The sequence below is a fragment of the Mobula birostris genome, chromosome 8 (genome assembly GCF_030028105.1).
Source record: "Mobula birostris isolate sMobBir1 chromosome 8, sMobBir1.hap1, whole genome shotgun sequence".
Taxonomy (NCBI): Eukaryota; Metazoa; Chordata; class Chondrichthyes; order Myliobatiformes; family Myliobatidae; genus Mobula; species Mobula birostris.
In genome coordinates this window covers 15,186,045-15,202,765 of record NC_092377.1, presented here as the reverse complement: position 1 = coordinate 15,202,765, position 16,721 = coordinate 15,186,045, and the positions used below count along the sequence as shown (strand labels likewise).

General features: G+C 42.5%; 1 protein-coding gene across 5 annotated transcripts in view; it reads left to right on the top strand.

Moving 5' to 3' along the window:
- Positions 1-16,721, top strand: part of smyd3 (SET and MYND domain containing 3) — a 998,228-nt gene that overhangs the window by 249,880 nt on the left and 731,627 nt on the right. For all 5 annotated transcript variants that reach the window (XM_072264810.1, XM_072264809.1, XM_072264811.1 and 2 more), the window contains 2 exons: positions 513-620; positions 10,783-10,840. In XM_072264810.1, coding sequence (XP_072120911.1) covers positions 513-620; positions 10,783-10,840 — 166 coding nt within the window. The remainder of the gene's footprint in view (positions 1-512; positions 621-10,782; positions 10,841-16,721) is intronic.

Below are 16,721 nucleotides of genomic sequence, written 5' to 3'. Positions count from 1 at the left end.
CAGGAGGCGTGTTCTTTGTGAATGAATGCCACTGAGGTGCTCCATGGTTACAGCTAGGCGGTTCTGACAGGAGGTTGCCTCTAAAGTACAGGAATGCAATCTATGAATTACTAGTCATGGTACGATCACTCGTCAAGAATTATCTTCTCCAAAGGGATTCATCCTTCATTAGGATTCAGCTCTTCATCAGGATCTTGGCCTGAAATGTCGATGATTTATTCCTCTCCCTAGATGCCGCCCAATCTGCTGAATTCCTCCAGCATTTTGTATGTGTTACTATGGATTTCTAGCATCTGCAGAATCTCCTTGTATTTGTAGTTGATAGTTCTGCTCTTATACCATATTGTCACCTAAGAGCTGGGGGTCTCTCTTGTTATCCGAGTTCTCAATAGCATTTTCGACTGTAATGTGATTTTTCTTTCCAGAGTCTGTGCTGTAAACTTCCTTATTTGTGATTTAGATTCAGCTGTGCTGCATATTCCTCACCTTCAGTCTGTTTTTTTATGTTCCAGAAACTGGCCTGGCCGGAACACAAGTCTGAATGCAAGTGTTTGAGAAGCATCTATCCTCAAATCCCAACCGACATGGTTAGGCTGGTTGCGAGGATAATCTTCAAACTGGTAAGTCGATAGAGTGTGGACTATTGGTTGAATTTGATATTATAGAAGTTTTGGCACATTTGTGAAGGGATTGAAAGTTGATATCGGATTAAATCATGGAAGGAATATTCCTTAAGCACTTCATGATCCTTTGACAGCTAATCTCTTGTTCACCTCTGGTCTTTGACAAGCATGAGGCTCCATGATGCTTTGGGTTTCCTCACTGTGAGATTTCAACAAGCTGTAATTCAGAATTATTCACTTTGTTTTTCTTCTTTCTGCAAAGAATACATAATTGAAGTTCAATCCTTTTACACAGTCAACGATTCAGAAACAGCTTCTTCCCCTCTGTCATCCGATTTCTGAATGGATATTGAACTCATGAACAGTACCTCATTACTTTTTAATTTCTATTTTTGCAGTACTTATTTAATTTAACTAATAAGTATGTATTTACAGTACTTTATTTTTTTCTATTATTATGTATTGTACTGCTATGGCAAAGGCAAAAATTTCACAACATATGCTGGTGATATTAAACTTGATTTTGATTCATAATATAGAAGAAGGAGAAAAATAATAATAAATTACAGTATATGTTTATTGAATAGATTAAAAATCATACAAGGAACAGAAATACTGTATATTAAAAAAGTGAGGTAGTGTCCAAGGGTTCAATGTCCATTTAGGAATCGGATGGCAGAGGGGAAGAAGCTGTTCCTGAATCGCTGAGTGTGTGCCTTCAGGCTTCTGTACCTCCTACTTGACAGAAGCAGTGAGAAAAGGGCATGCCCTGGGTGCTGGAGGTCCTTCATAACGGATGCTACCTTTCTGAGTCACTGCTCCCTAAAGATGTCCTGGGTACTTTGTAGGCTAGTACCCAAGATGGAACTGACTAAATTTACAAACCTCTGCAGTTTCTTTTGGTCCTGTGCAGTAGCCCCTCCATACCATTGTCACATATCCCGTGATGGGAATAAAGAACCAGCAGAGATGGAAAACACTTTGGAGTCCGGTATTGCTATAAACTACTAATATTTATTAGTAACTACACAATACAGTAATATAAATGTAGATAAATCAAACAAGTTAGCAATGATTTTATATATATATATATATATATATATATATATATATATATATAGATATGTAAGTATATCAGTAAGTGTGGAAATATATATGATAAACCAAGCTTCTTTAAGTCTTGGGGTAAAAAGATACAGTCTTACGATGATGAGTAAAGTTCAGTTCAGTTCGTGGTATTGAGTTGAGTAGTGATGGAGAGATAGAGAGGTAGAGATTTGAGTCTTCAGGTGAGCTGATGCCGTCGATCTTCTCGTTGTCCTCCGAAATCCTTTAAAAAGTCACCGACTATTAACAAAGGGGACCAGTTTTCTGTGGTGGAGCTATTACACAGGTGAGGGTGGACACATGGACAGCTCCCCACCAGTCAACCCCTTTCCTTTTCAATGCAAGAGTGACTGATCGATCCGCCTGATCGATCCTCCAAAAACTCACTTTTTCTGCGGGCACAACAATGCTCATTCAGTGTCCAAAACATGTGTCTGAGGTCTGTATCATCTCACCTCCTATTTATCTCACCGTACTGGATACCAGCTGTCATTCAAATAACACCTCCTTCCTCTCTCTGTGTAAGAAATGCACAAGCAGGCAACCGTCCTTGAGAAGTATCAACACCCTGTGAGCATTCTTCATCTCTCTCTCTCTCTCTCTCTCTCTTTTAAAAACAAGCTGTTGGTGTTAAATAACTCTCTCTCTCTCTTTTCAAAAGCACAGTTAATAGGGGTAAATGAGCACAGTTCATAGGGGTAATTCAGGATCCTGTCACACCCCCTTTCTTCAGAAAAAAAATTTGACGAAGACAAATTTTTTTTTATCTAAATATAAATTACAAAGTTTGAAACAATACAGGTAAAATCATCAGATGACAGAGCAAAAATGTGTACAATTTCCACCTTAATATCTGGATAACTAATCAGCTATAATATTATCAGTATCTTTCACATGTCTGATTGTCAGATCAAATTCTTGCAATATCAGACTCCAATCTAATAACCTTCTATTCTTATCCTTCAGTTTAGTTCAAAACACCAACGGATTATGATCTGTGTAAATCACAAGGGGTCTTTGAGCAGGAGAAATATAAACCTCAAAATGTTGTAAGGTCAGAATAAGTGCTAATAATTCCTTTTCAACAGTTGAATAATTTTTCTGGTATACATTAAGATTCTTTGAGACATAAGCTACTGGATGTTCAATGTTATTCACTCCTTCCTGTAACAGTACTGCCCCAGCAGCTTCATCACTAGCGTCTGTTGTTACAGAAAATGGCTTTGAAGAATCAGGTGCTTTGAGCACAGGATGATAACACAGGATGGTTTTCAGACCTTCAAATGCCTCCTGGCAAAGGTCATTCCATACAAATCTTTCACTCTTCCCCAGGAGTTTTGTTAGGGGGAGAGCGATGTCAGCAAAGTTCTTACATAACTTACAGTAATACTTAACTGTTCCTAAAAACCTTCTTAAAGCTTCCTTGCTGGTCCGAACAGGAACTTCAGCCATAGCTTGAACCTTATAATAGCTTATACAGGAGCCAGTTGGCCCTGGCCTACAACATAGCTAAAATAATTAACTGTGGCATGGCCAAACTCACTTTTAGTGAGGTTCACAGTAAGATTGGCCTTGGAAAGTCTGTCAAACCGTTTTTCTGTAGCTGCAATCTGCTCTTCCCACATGTCGTTCCAGACCACTAAATCATTGATATAAATCCCTGTGCTTTCTAAACCTCCAATCACAGAATTCATCATTCTTTGAAAGGTCTCTGGAGCATTTTTCATCCCGAAGTGTAAAACATTGTATTCATACAGTCTAGATGGTGTCACAAATGCTGATATCTCTTTAGACCTCTCTGTTAAAGGAACACCCCAGTATCCCTTTAACAAGTCAATCTTAATAAGGTATTTAGCCTTCCCCACTCTGTCAATACAGTCATCCATTCTCTTTCCTTGTTCTTTCTTGTTTCTAATTTCTTCTTCAACCGCTTTATTTTTCTCGAAGTTCACTCTGTGAAGATGCTGTTTCATGGACTGGGCTGAATTTATAAAGATGTGATGCACTGCTCCTGGGCACCGCTTCAAAATGCCAATTAGTCCTTACACTTGTTTTTGCGGTGTAGGGTCCAACTGATGGACATTATCAGTAATATTTTTCAAAACAATGGAATTCTGACATCTTGGTGAGACTAGATTCAGTGGGTAAACATGTTTTTCCACCCCATTATCAGATTCTACGACTCCATTTTGTTCCATACCAATTCTCCCAGCTGCAAATCTAGCAAACAAGTGTTTTATTTTGATTCGACCATTTTGTAAACTTTCCTTTGCAAGGGCACAAATCCTATTAAATCTCTTCCAGAGTTCTAAAGCATAATTAAGCACACTGACACATGTTTCTAACTCAGACCATAGTTCTCTGAGTAGGGTCAAAGGACCTTTTGGCCTGTAACTGGACACAGGTTCCAATAGACTACTCTCCAATGCCTTCTAAATCGAATCTCCAACAATAAATAAGAAGAGGGGAACCCCCTCATCCCAATTTTTCCCATTTCTCACACCATATGCTTTAATCATGGTCTTAAGAGTTGAGTTGAACCGTTCCAAGCCTCCCTTGGACTCCGTGTGATATGCAGATGACACCATGTGCCTAGCTTCCAATTCTCTAACTATCTCCTGGAATGTTCTTGAAGTAAAGTTACTACCCTGGTCAAAATGAATTTCTTTGGGCAGACCTGCCAGTGTGAAAAACTTACTGAATGCGGTTACCACAGTCTTGGCCTCGATATTTTCAAAAGACACGGCTTCAGGGAACCTAGACACAGCACATATGATTATTAACACATATTGATAACCAGCTGCAGTCTTTGGCAGTGGACCTACTCAATCCACTATGACCCTAGGAAAAAGTTCACTGAAAGCAGACATTGGCTTAAGTAGTGTTACCTGAATAACCTGATTAGATTTCCCCTCAACTTGACAGGTATGGCAAGTCCTGTAAAAATTCACAACAACCTTTCTTAAACTAGGCCAGTAAAATTCCTTCATAATCCTATTCACTGTCTTTCTCACTCTATGATGTCCACCTAAAGGCATACTGTAAGCCATGTTTAAAATTCCAGCCCTGTAAACTTTCGGAACCACCACATGACTTTCAGGCACAGTGGCTAGTTTCCACTTCCTCATCAACACCCCATATTTAAGGTAATGTCCCACTGACTCTTTCTGAACGTCCTCTCCTGTGAGAGCTATCTCCCTTAAAGCCACTATTCCAAAATCTTGCTTCTGTTCCCCTATAAATTCCTTCCTCAATAAATACAAACCTTTCTCATACACCTTATTCTCATCAGCTGTACTACTCTCTAAGTCCTGCTGAAATCTGGAAGGTAAGAAAGTCTGTGTCACATCATCATACTTTAAACCTCTGGTTTTGCTACCATAGGCCTCAACAGGCTGCCTAACGATGCGGGTATCTACCCAGGGAGGATGAACATCAGTCTTTCTGTGTGGTTCCCTAGCAACAGCCTTACTCATCAGCTGAATTGCTGAAACACTCTTATCTTGGAGAGCTGTCAACCTCCCAACATTGTTTACCAAACTTAGCACCATCACCAGGATTATGAGAACCTCTTACCAGCTCTTCTTTCAGTTAGTCCTGATGAAGGGTCTCGGCCCGAAACGTCGACTGTACCTCTTGCTAGAGATACTGCCTGGCCTGCTGCGTTCACCAGCAACTTTTATCGATATGTTGGGACCAGGTTAGGTCCTCACAGATCTTGACACCCAGGAACCTGAAACTGCTCACTCTCTTCACTTCTGGTCCTTCTATGAGGATTGGTACGTGTTCCTGCGTCTTACCCTTCCGGAAGTCCACAATCAGCTCTTTCGTCTTACTGACGTTGAGTGCCCAGGTTGTTGCTGTGGCACCACTCCACTAGTTGGCATATCTCACTCCTGTATGCCCTCCTGTTACTGCCTGAGATCTTACCAACAATGGTTGTATCGTCAGCAAATTTATAGATGGTATTTGAGCTCTGCCTTGCCATACAGTCATGGGTGTATATAGAGGGTAGAGCAGTGGGCTAACACACACCCCTGAGGTGCATCAGTGTTGATCGTCAGCGAGGAGGATATGTTATCACCAATTCGCGCAGATTGTGGTCTTCCCATTAGGAAGTCAAGGATCCAATCGCAGAGGGAGGTACAGAGGCCCAGGTTCTGCAGCTTCTCAATCAGGATTGTGGGAACGATGGTATCAAATGCTGAGCTATCGTCGATGAATAGCATCCTGACATAGGTGTTTGTTTTGTCCAGGTGGTCTAAAGCCATGTGGAGAGCCATTGAGATTGCGTGTGTGTATTGAGGGGAATAAATAGCTGCCATTTTGAGCTTACAAATTTGGGCAAGCCCCTGATTGCTGTGCTTCTGCAGCATTTTGTGTGTGATATCCCCCACTGTTTTCCTTCAGTCCTGTCCATCTGTTTTGATTGATCTGGCTGGATGGCATACAAACAAAAGCTTTTCACTGTATATTGGTACATGAGACAAGAATTAACCAAATACCAATATTGCTGAGGCTGATTCCTACTTTTGCAGGAACAATTCAGTTCAACATGTTCTTACCACCTCCCACAATGCATTTTAATAATCTTTGTTGTTCAACAGCCCACATAAATTTTGTTATCAATAATTTAAAAAAGTCAAATTGTTTATAGCCTCTTGGGATTCTTCACTATAATCATATTTAGGGATAGAAACCAAAGTCTGAAAACAGAGACAGTAATGATTTATTTCTGGTTTCATTGTAGCCAGTGACTGGCAGCTCAATGATCAGAAAGATCTGCTATGATAATGTCCTCTTTGAACATGTGTACATTTCCTAGCTAGAAGAAACAAATAAAAGATGAGATGATTCCTGCTGTAGAAAGATAATGTTCCTTAGTGATAGTTCGGCCTTAATTATAATTCTGAGGAGCTTGAAGCCCTTCAATTATTGAAACTCTTTTCGTGTTGTAATAAATCATTTGAAACCAGGACCAGGAACTGAATGTTTTGCTTCATAATTAAAAAAGAGATATTGCTGGAAATACTCAGCAGGTCAGGCAGCATCCGCAAAGTGATTTCAGTTGACATTTCAACAGATTTAGGAAACGATAAAATCAGAGGTATTTCAGTTTGGGGAGGGGGTGAAGAGGAAAAAAGAAGTGTCTGTGATGAGGCGGAGAGCAAGATAGACGTAGTCAAAGGCTGAGAGAAAATGTGTTAGTGTCTGCTGTTGGATTAGGATTGAAATTGTCATTTCTCTTGCTTTTTAACTTTCTTTATTCTTGCTTGTATGTCTGCATAATCAGTCTGTGAATGTTCAGAGGATTTTTATAACTTGTAAAACTGATTCAGTACTTTTTTGTAGCTTCTTTGTCTGCAGCCTGTGTCGGACTGTTTCTTGGCTTGTTCTTAGGAAGGAATTTTCTTATCTGGCTAGTTTGAGCTAGTCTTCAATACAAAGCGACTTTGACATTTTTATGTCCTTTCTTTTCTTGTCTTCTCTCTTTGGTTGTGTCTTTTTAACGGTACAGTGTGTTGCTTACTGCTATTCTTTTGTTATGAACAACTAATAAAATGGCCGTAGCCACAAGATTTATCCCCCATGCTTGACTTTCAAAGAACCTTCTGGACAATATCATCTGCTGAACATTTTGAAGAAGACAGTATCAGGAAAATCATTTGTTTTGGTGATATTAGTTGAGGCATCAATATCAGCCAAAATACAATTAAAATTCAAATTTTATGCACCAGTTTAGTGACATTTAGGACTGAAAATGTGATATGTTCACCATTTTTCTGACCATTTAAAAATACAGAACTTGTGTTTTAAATTGAAAAGATCACTACGAAGTGATAAAAATTGTTTTAAATTCGCAATAACAGAATCATTTTGCAGTGGATTGCCTGTCTGTATACGGAGTGCTTACCTCTGGTAACGCTGGTTTCAATTACTTCAATTGTTTTTTCAATCCAATTTAAGGAGAGAGAAAAAAAATCAACTTGGGTCCTTGTTTGACAGGTGTCTAAGAGTCTCTGTGTTAATAATACATCAGAGGATGTAAGAATGAAAAGAAAAGTCAGCAATTGCCTTTCTATCATTGCCTTTCACTACATTGGGATGTCTCAGAATTCTTGGCAACCAGTTAACTATCATTGAAGTGTGGCCCCTGTTATAATGGATACAACGGGTGGTCCAATTTATGCATGCCTAGATCCCTCGAGCAGTAAAGCGAATCATCCTGATTGAAGGCCAAACTTTGGCCAGGACCCTAGGGTGAAATATCTTGCCCTTACTGAAGTGATGAAATACACTGTGTATCTTAGGCAGACAGATGTCAGCTTAACATCCCAACTGACAGAGGCCAAGGGCAAGACAAGAATTAAGCATGGTGTGATCGTCTGCTATTTGTGATTGCTAACAATGATTGACTCCGCTATCATTAAGAGCTCTATCTAACTCTTTCTTGAAAGCATCCAGAGAACTGGCCTCCGCTGCCTTCTGAGGCAGAGCATTCCACAGATCCACAACTCTCTGGGTGAAAAAGTTTTTCCTCAACTCCGTTCTAAATGGCCTACCCCTTTTTCTCAAACTGTGGCCTCTGGTTCTGGACTCCCCCAACATCGGGAACATGTTTCCTGCCTCTAGCGTGTCCAATCCCTTAATAATCTTATATGTTTCTATCAGATCCCCTCTCATCCTTCTAAATTCCAGTGTATATAATCCCAGTCGCTCCAATCTTTCAACATATGACAGTCCCGCCATCCCGGGAATTAACCTCGTGAACCTCCGCTGCACTCCCTCAATAGCAAGAATGCCCTTCCTCAAATTTGGAGACCAAAACTGTACACAATACTCCAGGTGTGGTCTCACCAGGGCCCTGTACAACTGCAGAAGGATCCCTTTGCTTCTATACTCAACTTCCCTCGTTATGAAGGCCAACATGCCATTAGCTTTCTTCACTGCCTGCTGTACCTGCATGCTTACTTTCAGTGACTGATGAACAAGGACACCAAGATCTCGTTGTCTTTCCCCTTTTCCTAACTTGACACCATTCAAATAGTAATCTGCCTTCCTGTTCTTGCCACCAAAGTGGATAACCTCACATTTATCCACATTAAACCGAATCTGCTATGCATCTGCCCACTCATCCAACCTGTCCAAGTCATCCTGCATTATCTCAACATCCTCTGCACATTTGACACTGCCACCCAGCTTTGTGTCATCTGCAAATTTGCTAATGTTACTTTTAATTCCCTCATCTAAATCACTAATATATATTGTAAACAGCTGCGGTCCCAGCACTGAACCCTGTGGTACCCCACTGGTCACCGCCTGCCATTCTGAAAGGGCCCCGTTGATCTGTACTCTTTGTTTCCTGTCTGCCAACCAATTTTCTATCCATGTCAGTACCCTTCCCCCAATACCATGTGCTCTAATTTTGCCCACTAATCTCCTATGTGGGACCTTATCAAAGGCTTTCTGAAAGTCCAGGTACACTACATCCACTGGCTCTCCCTTGTCCATTTTCATAGTTACATCCTCAAAAAATTCCAGAAGATTAGTCAAGCAAGAGTCCCTCTGCGACTCCCTGGTCCACACGTCCCTCCCCACGGATCTCCCACCTGGCACTGATCCCTGTAAGGGCAAGTGCTACACCTGTCCCTACACCTCCTCTCTTGCCACCATTCAGGGCCCCAAACAGTACTTCCAAGTGAGGCAACACTTCACTTGTAAGTCTGTTGGGGTCATCTATTGCATCCGGTGCTCCCCGTGCGGCCTCCTCTACATCGGTGAAACCCGACACAGATTGGGGGACCGCTTCGTCGAGCACCTCCGCTCCGTCCGCCAAAACAGACAGGATCTCCCAGTAGCCACCCACTTCAACTCTGCTTCCCACTCCCATTCAGATATGTCCATACATGGCCTCCTCTACGGCCATGATGAGGCTAAACTCAGGTTGGAGGAACAACACCTCACATACTGTCTAGGTAGTCTCCAGCCCCTTGGTATGAACATAGAATTCTCCAACTTCCGGTAATTCCCTGCCCCTCTCTTCCCCTATCACTATGTCACTCTGCCCCCTCCCCCAGCTGCCTACCTCCTCCCTCTTGGTTCTGCCTCCTTCTACTACCCATTGTGTTCTCCCCTATTCTTTCTTCACCTTTCCTGCCTATCACCTCCCTGCCTCCCTTCCCTCACCCCTTTATCTTTCCCCTTACTGGTTTTTCACCTGGAACCTACCAGCCTTCTCCTTCCTACCCCCCCCCCCCACCTTCCTTATAGGGCCTCTGCCCCTTCCCCCTACTGTCCTGACGAAGGGTTCCGGCCTGAAACGTCGACTGATCTTTTCCACTGATGCTGCCCGACCTGCTGAGTTCCTCCAGTGTGTTGTGAGTGTTGCTTAGTCAAGTATGATTTCCCCTTCATATATCCATGCTGACTCGGACCGATCCTGTTACTGCTATCCAAATGTGCCGCTATTTCATCCTTTATAATTGACTCCAGCATCTTCCCCACCACTGATGTCAGGCTAACTGGTCTATAACATGAGGGGAAACTTCTTTACTCAGAGAGTGGTGGCTGTGTGGAACGAGCTTCCAGCAGAAGTGGTTGAGGCAGGTTCGATGTTGTCGTTTAAAGTTAAATTGGATAGCTATATGGACAGGAAAGGAATGGAGGGTTATGGGCTGAGTGCAGGTCGGTGGGACTAGGTGAGAGTAAGACTTCGACACGGACTAGAAGGGCCGAGATGGCCTGCTTCCATGCTATAATTGTTATATGGTTATATGGTCAGGATAAAGCATTGCCTGTTTTAGGCAGATGAGGAGGAAGTTCTCTCCCAGGACCATGACTCTTACCCAGAGAGCCTTGGAGGCAGAGTCAGTGAATGTATTCATGGTGGATAGTGACACGAGAGACTGATGAAGTGGTATTGAGGGGCAAGTTGGATGCTGTCTGGCCTACCCCAGTTTCTGATTTCTAGCAAAGAGATGCGGTCTTCAGGATGGTGGAAAGAGGGAGAAATTTGTCATGTGTTATTAAAGTGATCTACTTTGTCTCACAGATGAGCGGGTTGCCCTGCCCTTCTGAGGAGCTGAAATCTGTGTCGGATCTTCAGTCCAGTAAGTACTCCGTTCTGCTCCTTGGGTTATGCTATGTCAACTGCCTTGTTCCGCTGACTGCACAATTCAGCAAAGCGGGAAGATGGGATTGGTGAGGTTTTCGGGCTCGTCAAGGGGGGGGCACGGTGAAAGATGCACACACACAAAATGCTAGAGGAACTCAACAGGTCTGCCAGATTTTATGGAGTGGAATAAACAGTTAACGTTTCGGGGTGAGACCCCTTCATTCTGAAAAGCATTTTGAGTGTGTGTTGCTCAAGTTGACTAGCATCTGCAGAATCAATTGTGTTTATGGGAAAATAGAGTAATAGAATCATTGAAAAGTGCACTACATGACAGAAACGGGCACTTCAGCCCTTTTAATCCATGCTGAACCACTAAAACTGTCTATTCCCATCAACCTGCACCCAGACCGTAGCCCTCCATACCCCTGCCATCCATGTGTCTAGCCAAACTTGAAAATGATGAAATTATTTTGAGATATGGTTGATGCATAATCAACGTTGGGGTGACACGGTACCATCGTGGTGAGCACAACGCTTGACATTACCTGAGACCCGAGTTCAGTTCCTGTCGCTGTCTGTAAGGAGTTTATATGTTCTCCCAATGACTGCGTGAGTTTCCTCTGGGTGCTCTGGTTTCCTCCCACATTCCAAAGGTACACCAGTCGGCAGTTTAGTGGGTCATTGTTAGTTGTCCCATGATTAGGCTAGGATTAAATCGGGTGATTGCTGGGAGACACCCAGCCTCCCCGATGGCCACACCTGCACCGGGTGCATCAAGGTGTAGCACCTTAGAGATGTGTTAGGGAACTGGAACTGCAGTTCGATGATCCTAGGATTGTTAGGGAAAGTGAAGCAGTGATAGACAGGAGCTGCAGGGAGGTAGTAACCCCAAGGCTACAGGAGGCAGATAAATAGGTGACAGTCAGGAGAGGGAAGGGGGAACATTAGTGGAGAGCACCCCGTGGCCATCCCCCTCAACAATAAATACTCCATTTTGCATACTATTGGGGGAGACAACTTACTTGGGGGAAGCAACAGCGGCCGTGCCTCTGCCACTGAATCTGGCACTGTGGCTCATAGGGGTAAGGAACTGAAAAGGATGGCAGCAGTAATAGGGGCTCTATAATCGGGGGCAGATAGGCAATTCTATGGATGCAAAAAGGAAACACGGATGGTAGTTTGCCTCCCAGGTGCCAGGGTCCGCGATGTTCCTGAACACGTCCACAATATCCTGAAAAGGGAGGGTGAGCAGCCAGAGGTCGTGGTACGAATTGGTATTAACGACATGGATAGAAAAAGGGAGGAGGTCCTGAACAAAGAATATAGGGAATTAGGAAGTAGGGCCTCAAGGCTAGTAATCGTGGGATTGCTGCCTGTGCCATGTGACAGTGAGGATAGGAATAGAATGAAGTGTCAGATAATTGCACTGCTGAAGAATTGGGGCAGGGGGCAGGGATTCGGATTTCTGGATCACTGAGACCTCTTCAGGGGAAGGTGTGACCTGTACAAAAGGGACGGGTTGCACTTAAATCCAAGGGGGACCAATATTCTTGTGCAACACTCACAATACGCTGGAGGAACTCAGCAGGTCGGGCAGCATCCGTGGAAACAATTGGTCGACGTTTCGGGCCGGCACCCTTCGTCAAGACTGTTCTTGTGGGCAGGTTTACTAGAGCTGTTGGGAGTGGTTAAAACTAATATGGCAGGGGAGTGGGAACCAGTACGATAGAGCTCAGTGTGAGCCAACAGGTTTACAAGTAGATGATGGATGTAAGGAACGATAAGCTAATGATTGGGTACAAATGCAGACAGAGCAAAGAGTTAAGTTGTACCATAGACGCAAAATTCAAAAGGATGAAGAATGCAGGACTGAAGGTGCTGTATTTAAATGCGCATAGCATTCGCAATAAGGTGGACAAACTCGTGGTGCAATTAGAGGTTAGACAGTATGATGTTTTGGGCATCACTGAGTCATGGCTAAAGGAAGGCCGTAGCTGGGAGCTTAACATCAAAGGATATACTTTGTATCAAAAGGACAGGCAGAAGGCATAGGCAGTGGTGTGGCTCTGTTGGTAAGAGACGGAATTACATCTTTAGAAAGAGGTAATGGTGATGTTGAATCTTTGTGGGCTGGACTTAAGAAACTGCAAGGGTAAAATAACATTATGGGAATAATATATAGCCCTTCAAATAGTAACTAGGATGTGGGATTGAGATTGCAAAGGGAGCTGGAAAAGGTATGTAATAAGGGTAATGACACAATTGTAATGGGTGACTTCAATATGCAACGGGATTGGGAAAATCAGGTTGGTGTTGGATCACGAGAGGGAATTTGTTGAATGCCTACAAGATGGCTTTTAGAGCAGCTTGTGCTAGAGCCTACTCGTTGAAGGGCAATCTTAGATTGGGTGTTGTGTAATAACCTAGATCTTATTAGGTAGCTTAATGTAAAGGAACCCTTTGGAGGCAGTGATTATAAAATAATTGTATTCATACTGCAATTTGAAAAGGGAGAAGCATAGGTCAGATGTATCAGTATTGTGATGGAATAAAAGGAATTACAGAGGCATGAGAGAGGAGCTTGACCAGGTGAGTTGGAGGAGGATACTGGTAGGGATGATGGCAGAGCAGAGATTGCTAAAGTTTCTGAAAGTAGTTAATAAAGTACAAGATAGATATGTCCCACAGAAGAAGCAGTTCTCAAATGGCAGAGGTAGGCAACTGTGGCTGACAAGGGAAGTTAAGGATTGTATAAAAGCCAAGAAAAGGGCATATAAGGTAGCAAGAGTGAGTGAGAAGTTGGAGAAAGATGAAATATGAGGGCAAACTATCCAATAATATAAAGCAGGATACCAAAAGATTTTTCAATTATATAAAGAGTAAAAGGCAGGTGAGTGTTGATTATGGACCATTGGAAAATGATGCTGGTGAGTTAGTAATGGGGGACAAGGAAATGGAAGGTGAACAATGGGTACTTTATATCAGTCTTCACTGTGGAAGGCACTAACAGTGTGCCAGAGGTCCATGAGTGCCACTGCTAAGGTATAAAGGCATTTCTCTGTACGATCATAAGATATAGGAGCAGAATTAGACCATTTGGCCCATCGAGTCTGCTCTGCCATTTCATCATGGCTGATCCAATTTTCCTCTCAGCCCCAATCTCCTGCCTCGCTCCCGTATCCCTCCATGCCCTGACCAATCAAAAATCTATCAACCTCTGCCTTAAATATACATAAAAACAGCCATCACAGCAGCCTCTGGCAATTATTTCACTTTCTGTACAATTAAAAGGTGTTTTCAATGAATAAGTAGGTTCAAACATCAGAGGTGCAGAGGGACTTAGGAGTCCTCATGCAAGACTCCTGGAAAGTTAATTTACAGGTTGAGTCTGTGATAATGAAGGTAAATGCAATGTTGGCATTTATTTCAAGGGGGATAGAATATAAAAACAAGGAGATAATGCTGAGGCTTTATGAGACACTAGTCAGGCTGCACTTGGAGTATTGTCAACAGTTTTGGGCCTCTTATCTCAGAAAGGATGTATTGTCATTGGAGAGAGTCCAGAGGAAGTTTATGAAGATGATTCTGGAAATGAAAGGGTTAACATACGAGTGTTTGGCAGCTTTGGGCCTGTACTTAATCGAACTTAGAAGAATGTGGAGGGATCTCATTGAAACCTACAGAATGTTGAAAGAACTAGATAGGGTGGATGTGGGGAGGATTTTTTTTTTTGGTGGGGGTATCCAGAACTAGAGGGCACAGCCTCAAAATTGAGGGGTGACCTTTTAGAATGGAGTTAAGGAGGAATTTTTTAGCCAAACAGTAGATTTCCTGATTGGTCAGAGCATCAAAGGAAATGGTGAGAAAGCAGGGGTATGGAGTTGAGTGGGATCCGGAATCAGCCATGATGGAATGGCGGAGCAAACCTGATGGGCTGAATGGTCTAATTCTGCTCCTGTGTCTTATGGTCTTATGGTACCGGTCGGTAGTTTAATTGATTATGGTAAATTGCCCCATTATTAGGCTGGGATTAAATTGGGGGATTGCGGGTCAGTGCAGCTCAAAGGGCCAAAGGGCCTGTTCCACGGTGCATCTTGACAAAGAAATAAATATATAAACACACTCAGCAATGTGCCTAACTTTGTGCTTTGTAACCACGTGTACCCAAACAATGTCCTGTCGACCTCCTCCAGTGCTAGCTGACGGGTTGAAGTGAAACAGGAGAGCTGCATTACTACAGTCTGCGTCAGCTTTGCTGTGATGTGTCTCCATGCTGCACAGACCTTGAGCTCCTCTTATTTTCAAAGTAACAATCAATGTCGGTGCTGGGCAGAGCTGCGGTCTAATAATGTGCTGGATTGTTCTGATAGCTTTATAGTCCTCTACTCTGTCATTGGAACTGGCTGGTAGGTTGGTTCAAGTTTTGAAGGATAACTTGGTTATCCATAAGAAATGGATACTTTCCCTGTTAAGTAGGGCTCAAGATTCAAGATTGTTTGTTGTCATTCTAAAGTACAATTGAGTAACAAAGTGATTTTTACTCTGGATCCGATGCAGCATTAAAAAACACAATAAGCATAAAGATCACATTTTAAAAAAACAAAACACAATCAATTTAAATATATAAGCAATCCTATGAAACCCAATGTTAACGTTGTGAGTTGTAACCTCAGCCAGCTCTATCATGGACACTAACCTCCACCGCATCGAAGACACCTTTGAAAGATGATGTCTCAAAAAGGTGACATCCATCACTAAGGACTCCCAACACCCAGGACTCAGTGCCACCGTCAGGTAGGAGGTCCAGAAGCCTGAAGACACACGCTCAGTGATTCAGGAACAGCTTCTTCCCCTCTACCATCAGATTTCTGAATGGACAATGAACCTGTGAACACTATCTCACTATTTTTGTTTGCTCTCTTTTTGCACTATGTACTTAAATATATTTCTTATTGTAATTTATAGTTATTTTTATTATTATGTATTACAATGTAATGCTGTCACAAAAAAAAAACAAATTTTACGACATAAAAACCTGATTCTGATATACCACAGTTAATCTTTCACCTGAACTCTATTTTCTTACCGTAAGACCTTAAGATATAGAACATAAAGTGCGACACAACACAGCGCAGTGTTGTGCTGATGTAGGAGCAGGGTTAGGCCATTCGGTACATTGAGTCTGCTCTGCTATTTTTCTCATTTTTTTCTGATTGCTGAGTTTCTCAACCCCACTTTCCTGCTTTCTCTCTGAAACTCTTAAATGCTTGTCAGTCAAGATTCTATCAATCTCTGCCTGAAGTACACTCATTATTGGGGAGGGTTTAAGCTGATTTGACGGGGGTGGGTGGGAAAAGGAATGATAGGGCTGAAGATGGGTCAGTCGGTTTACAACTAGATGCAGTGTGTAGTGAGACTGTGAGGAAGGACAGGCAGATGATGGGGTTGAATTGAAGTCGGGGGATGAAATATGTGTAATATGGGGGCAAAATCAAGAATGCACACAGTATACAGAATAAGGTAGATGATCTTGTAGCGTAGTTTGAGATTAGTAGGAATGACTTTGTGGGCATCACCGAGTCGTGGCTGAAAGAAGATCATAGGAGCTGAACATCCAAGGATTCACCTTGTATGGAAAGAACAGGCAGGTTGGGGAAGGAGAAGGATTGGCTCTGCTGGTAAACAATGAAGTCAAATCATTTGAAAGAGGTCACATAGGATTGAAAGATGTAATATCCTTGTGGATAGAGTTAAGGAACTGCAAGGGCAAAAAGAGTTATATACAAGCCTCTAAAAAGTAGCGAGAATGTGGAGTACAAATTACAATGGGAGATAGCAAAGGCATGTCAAAAGGGCGATGTCATGATAGTCGTGGG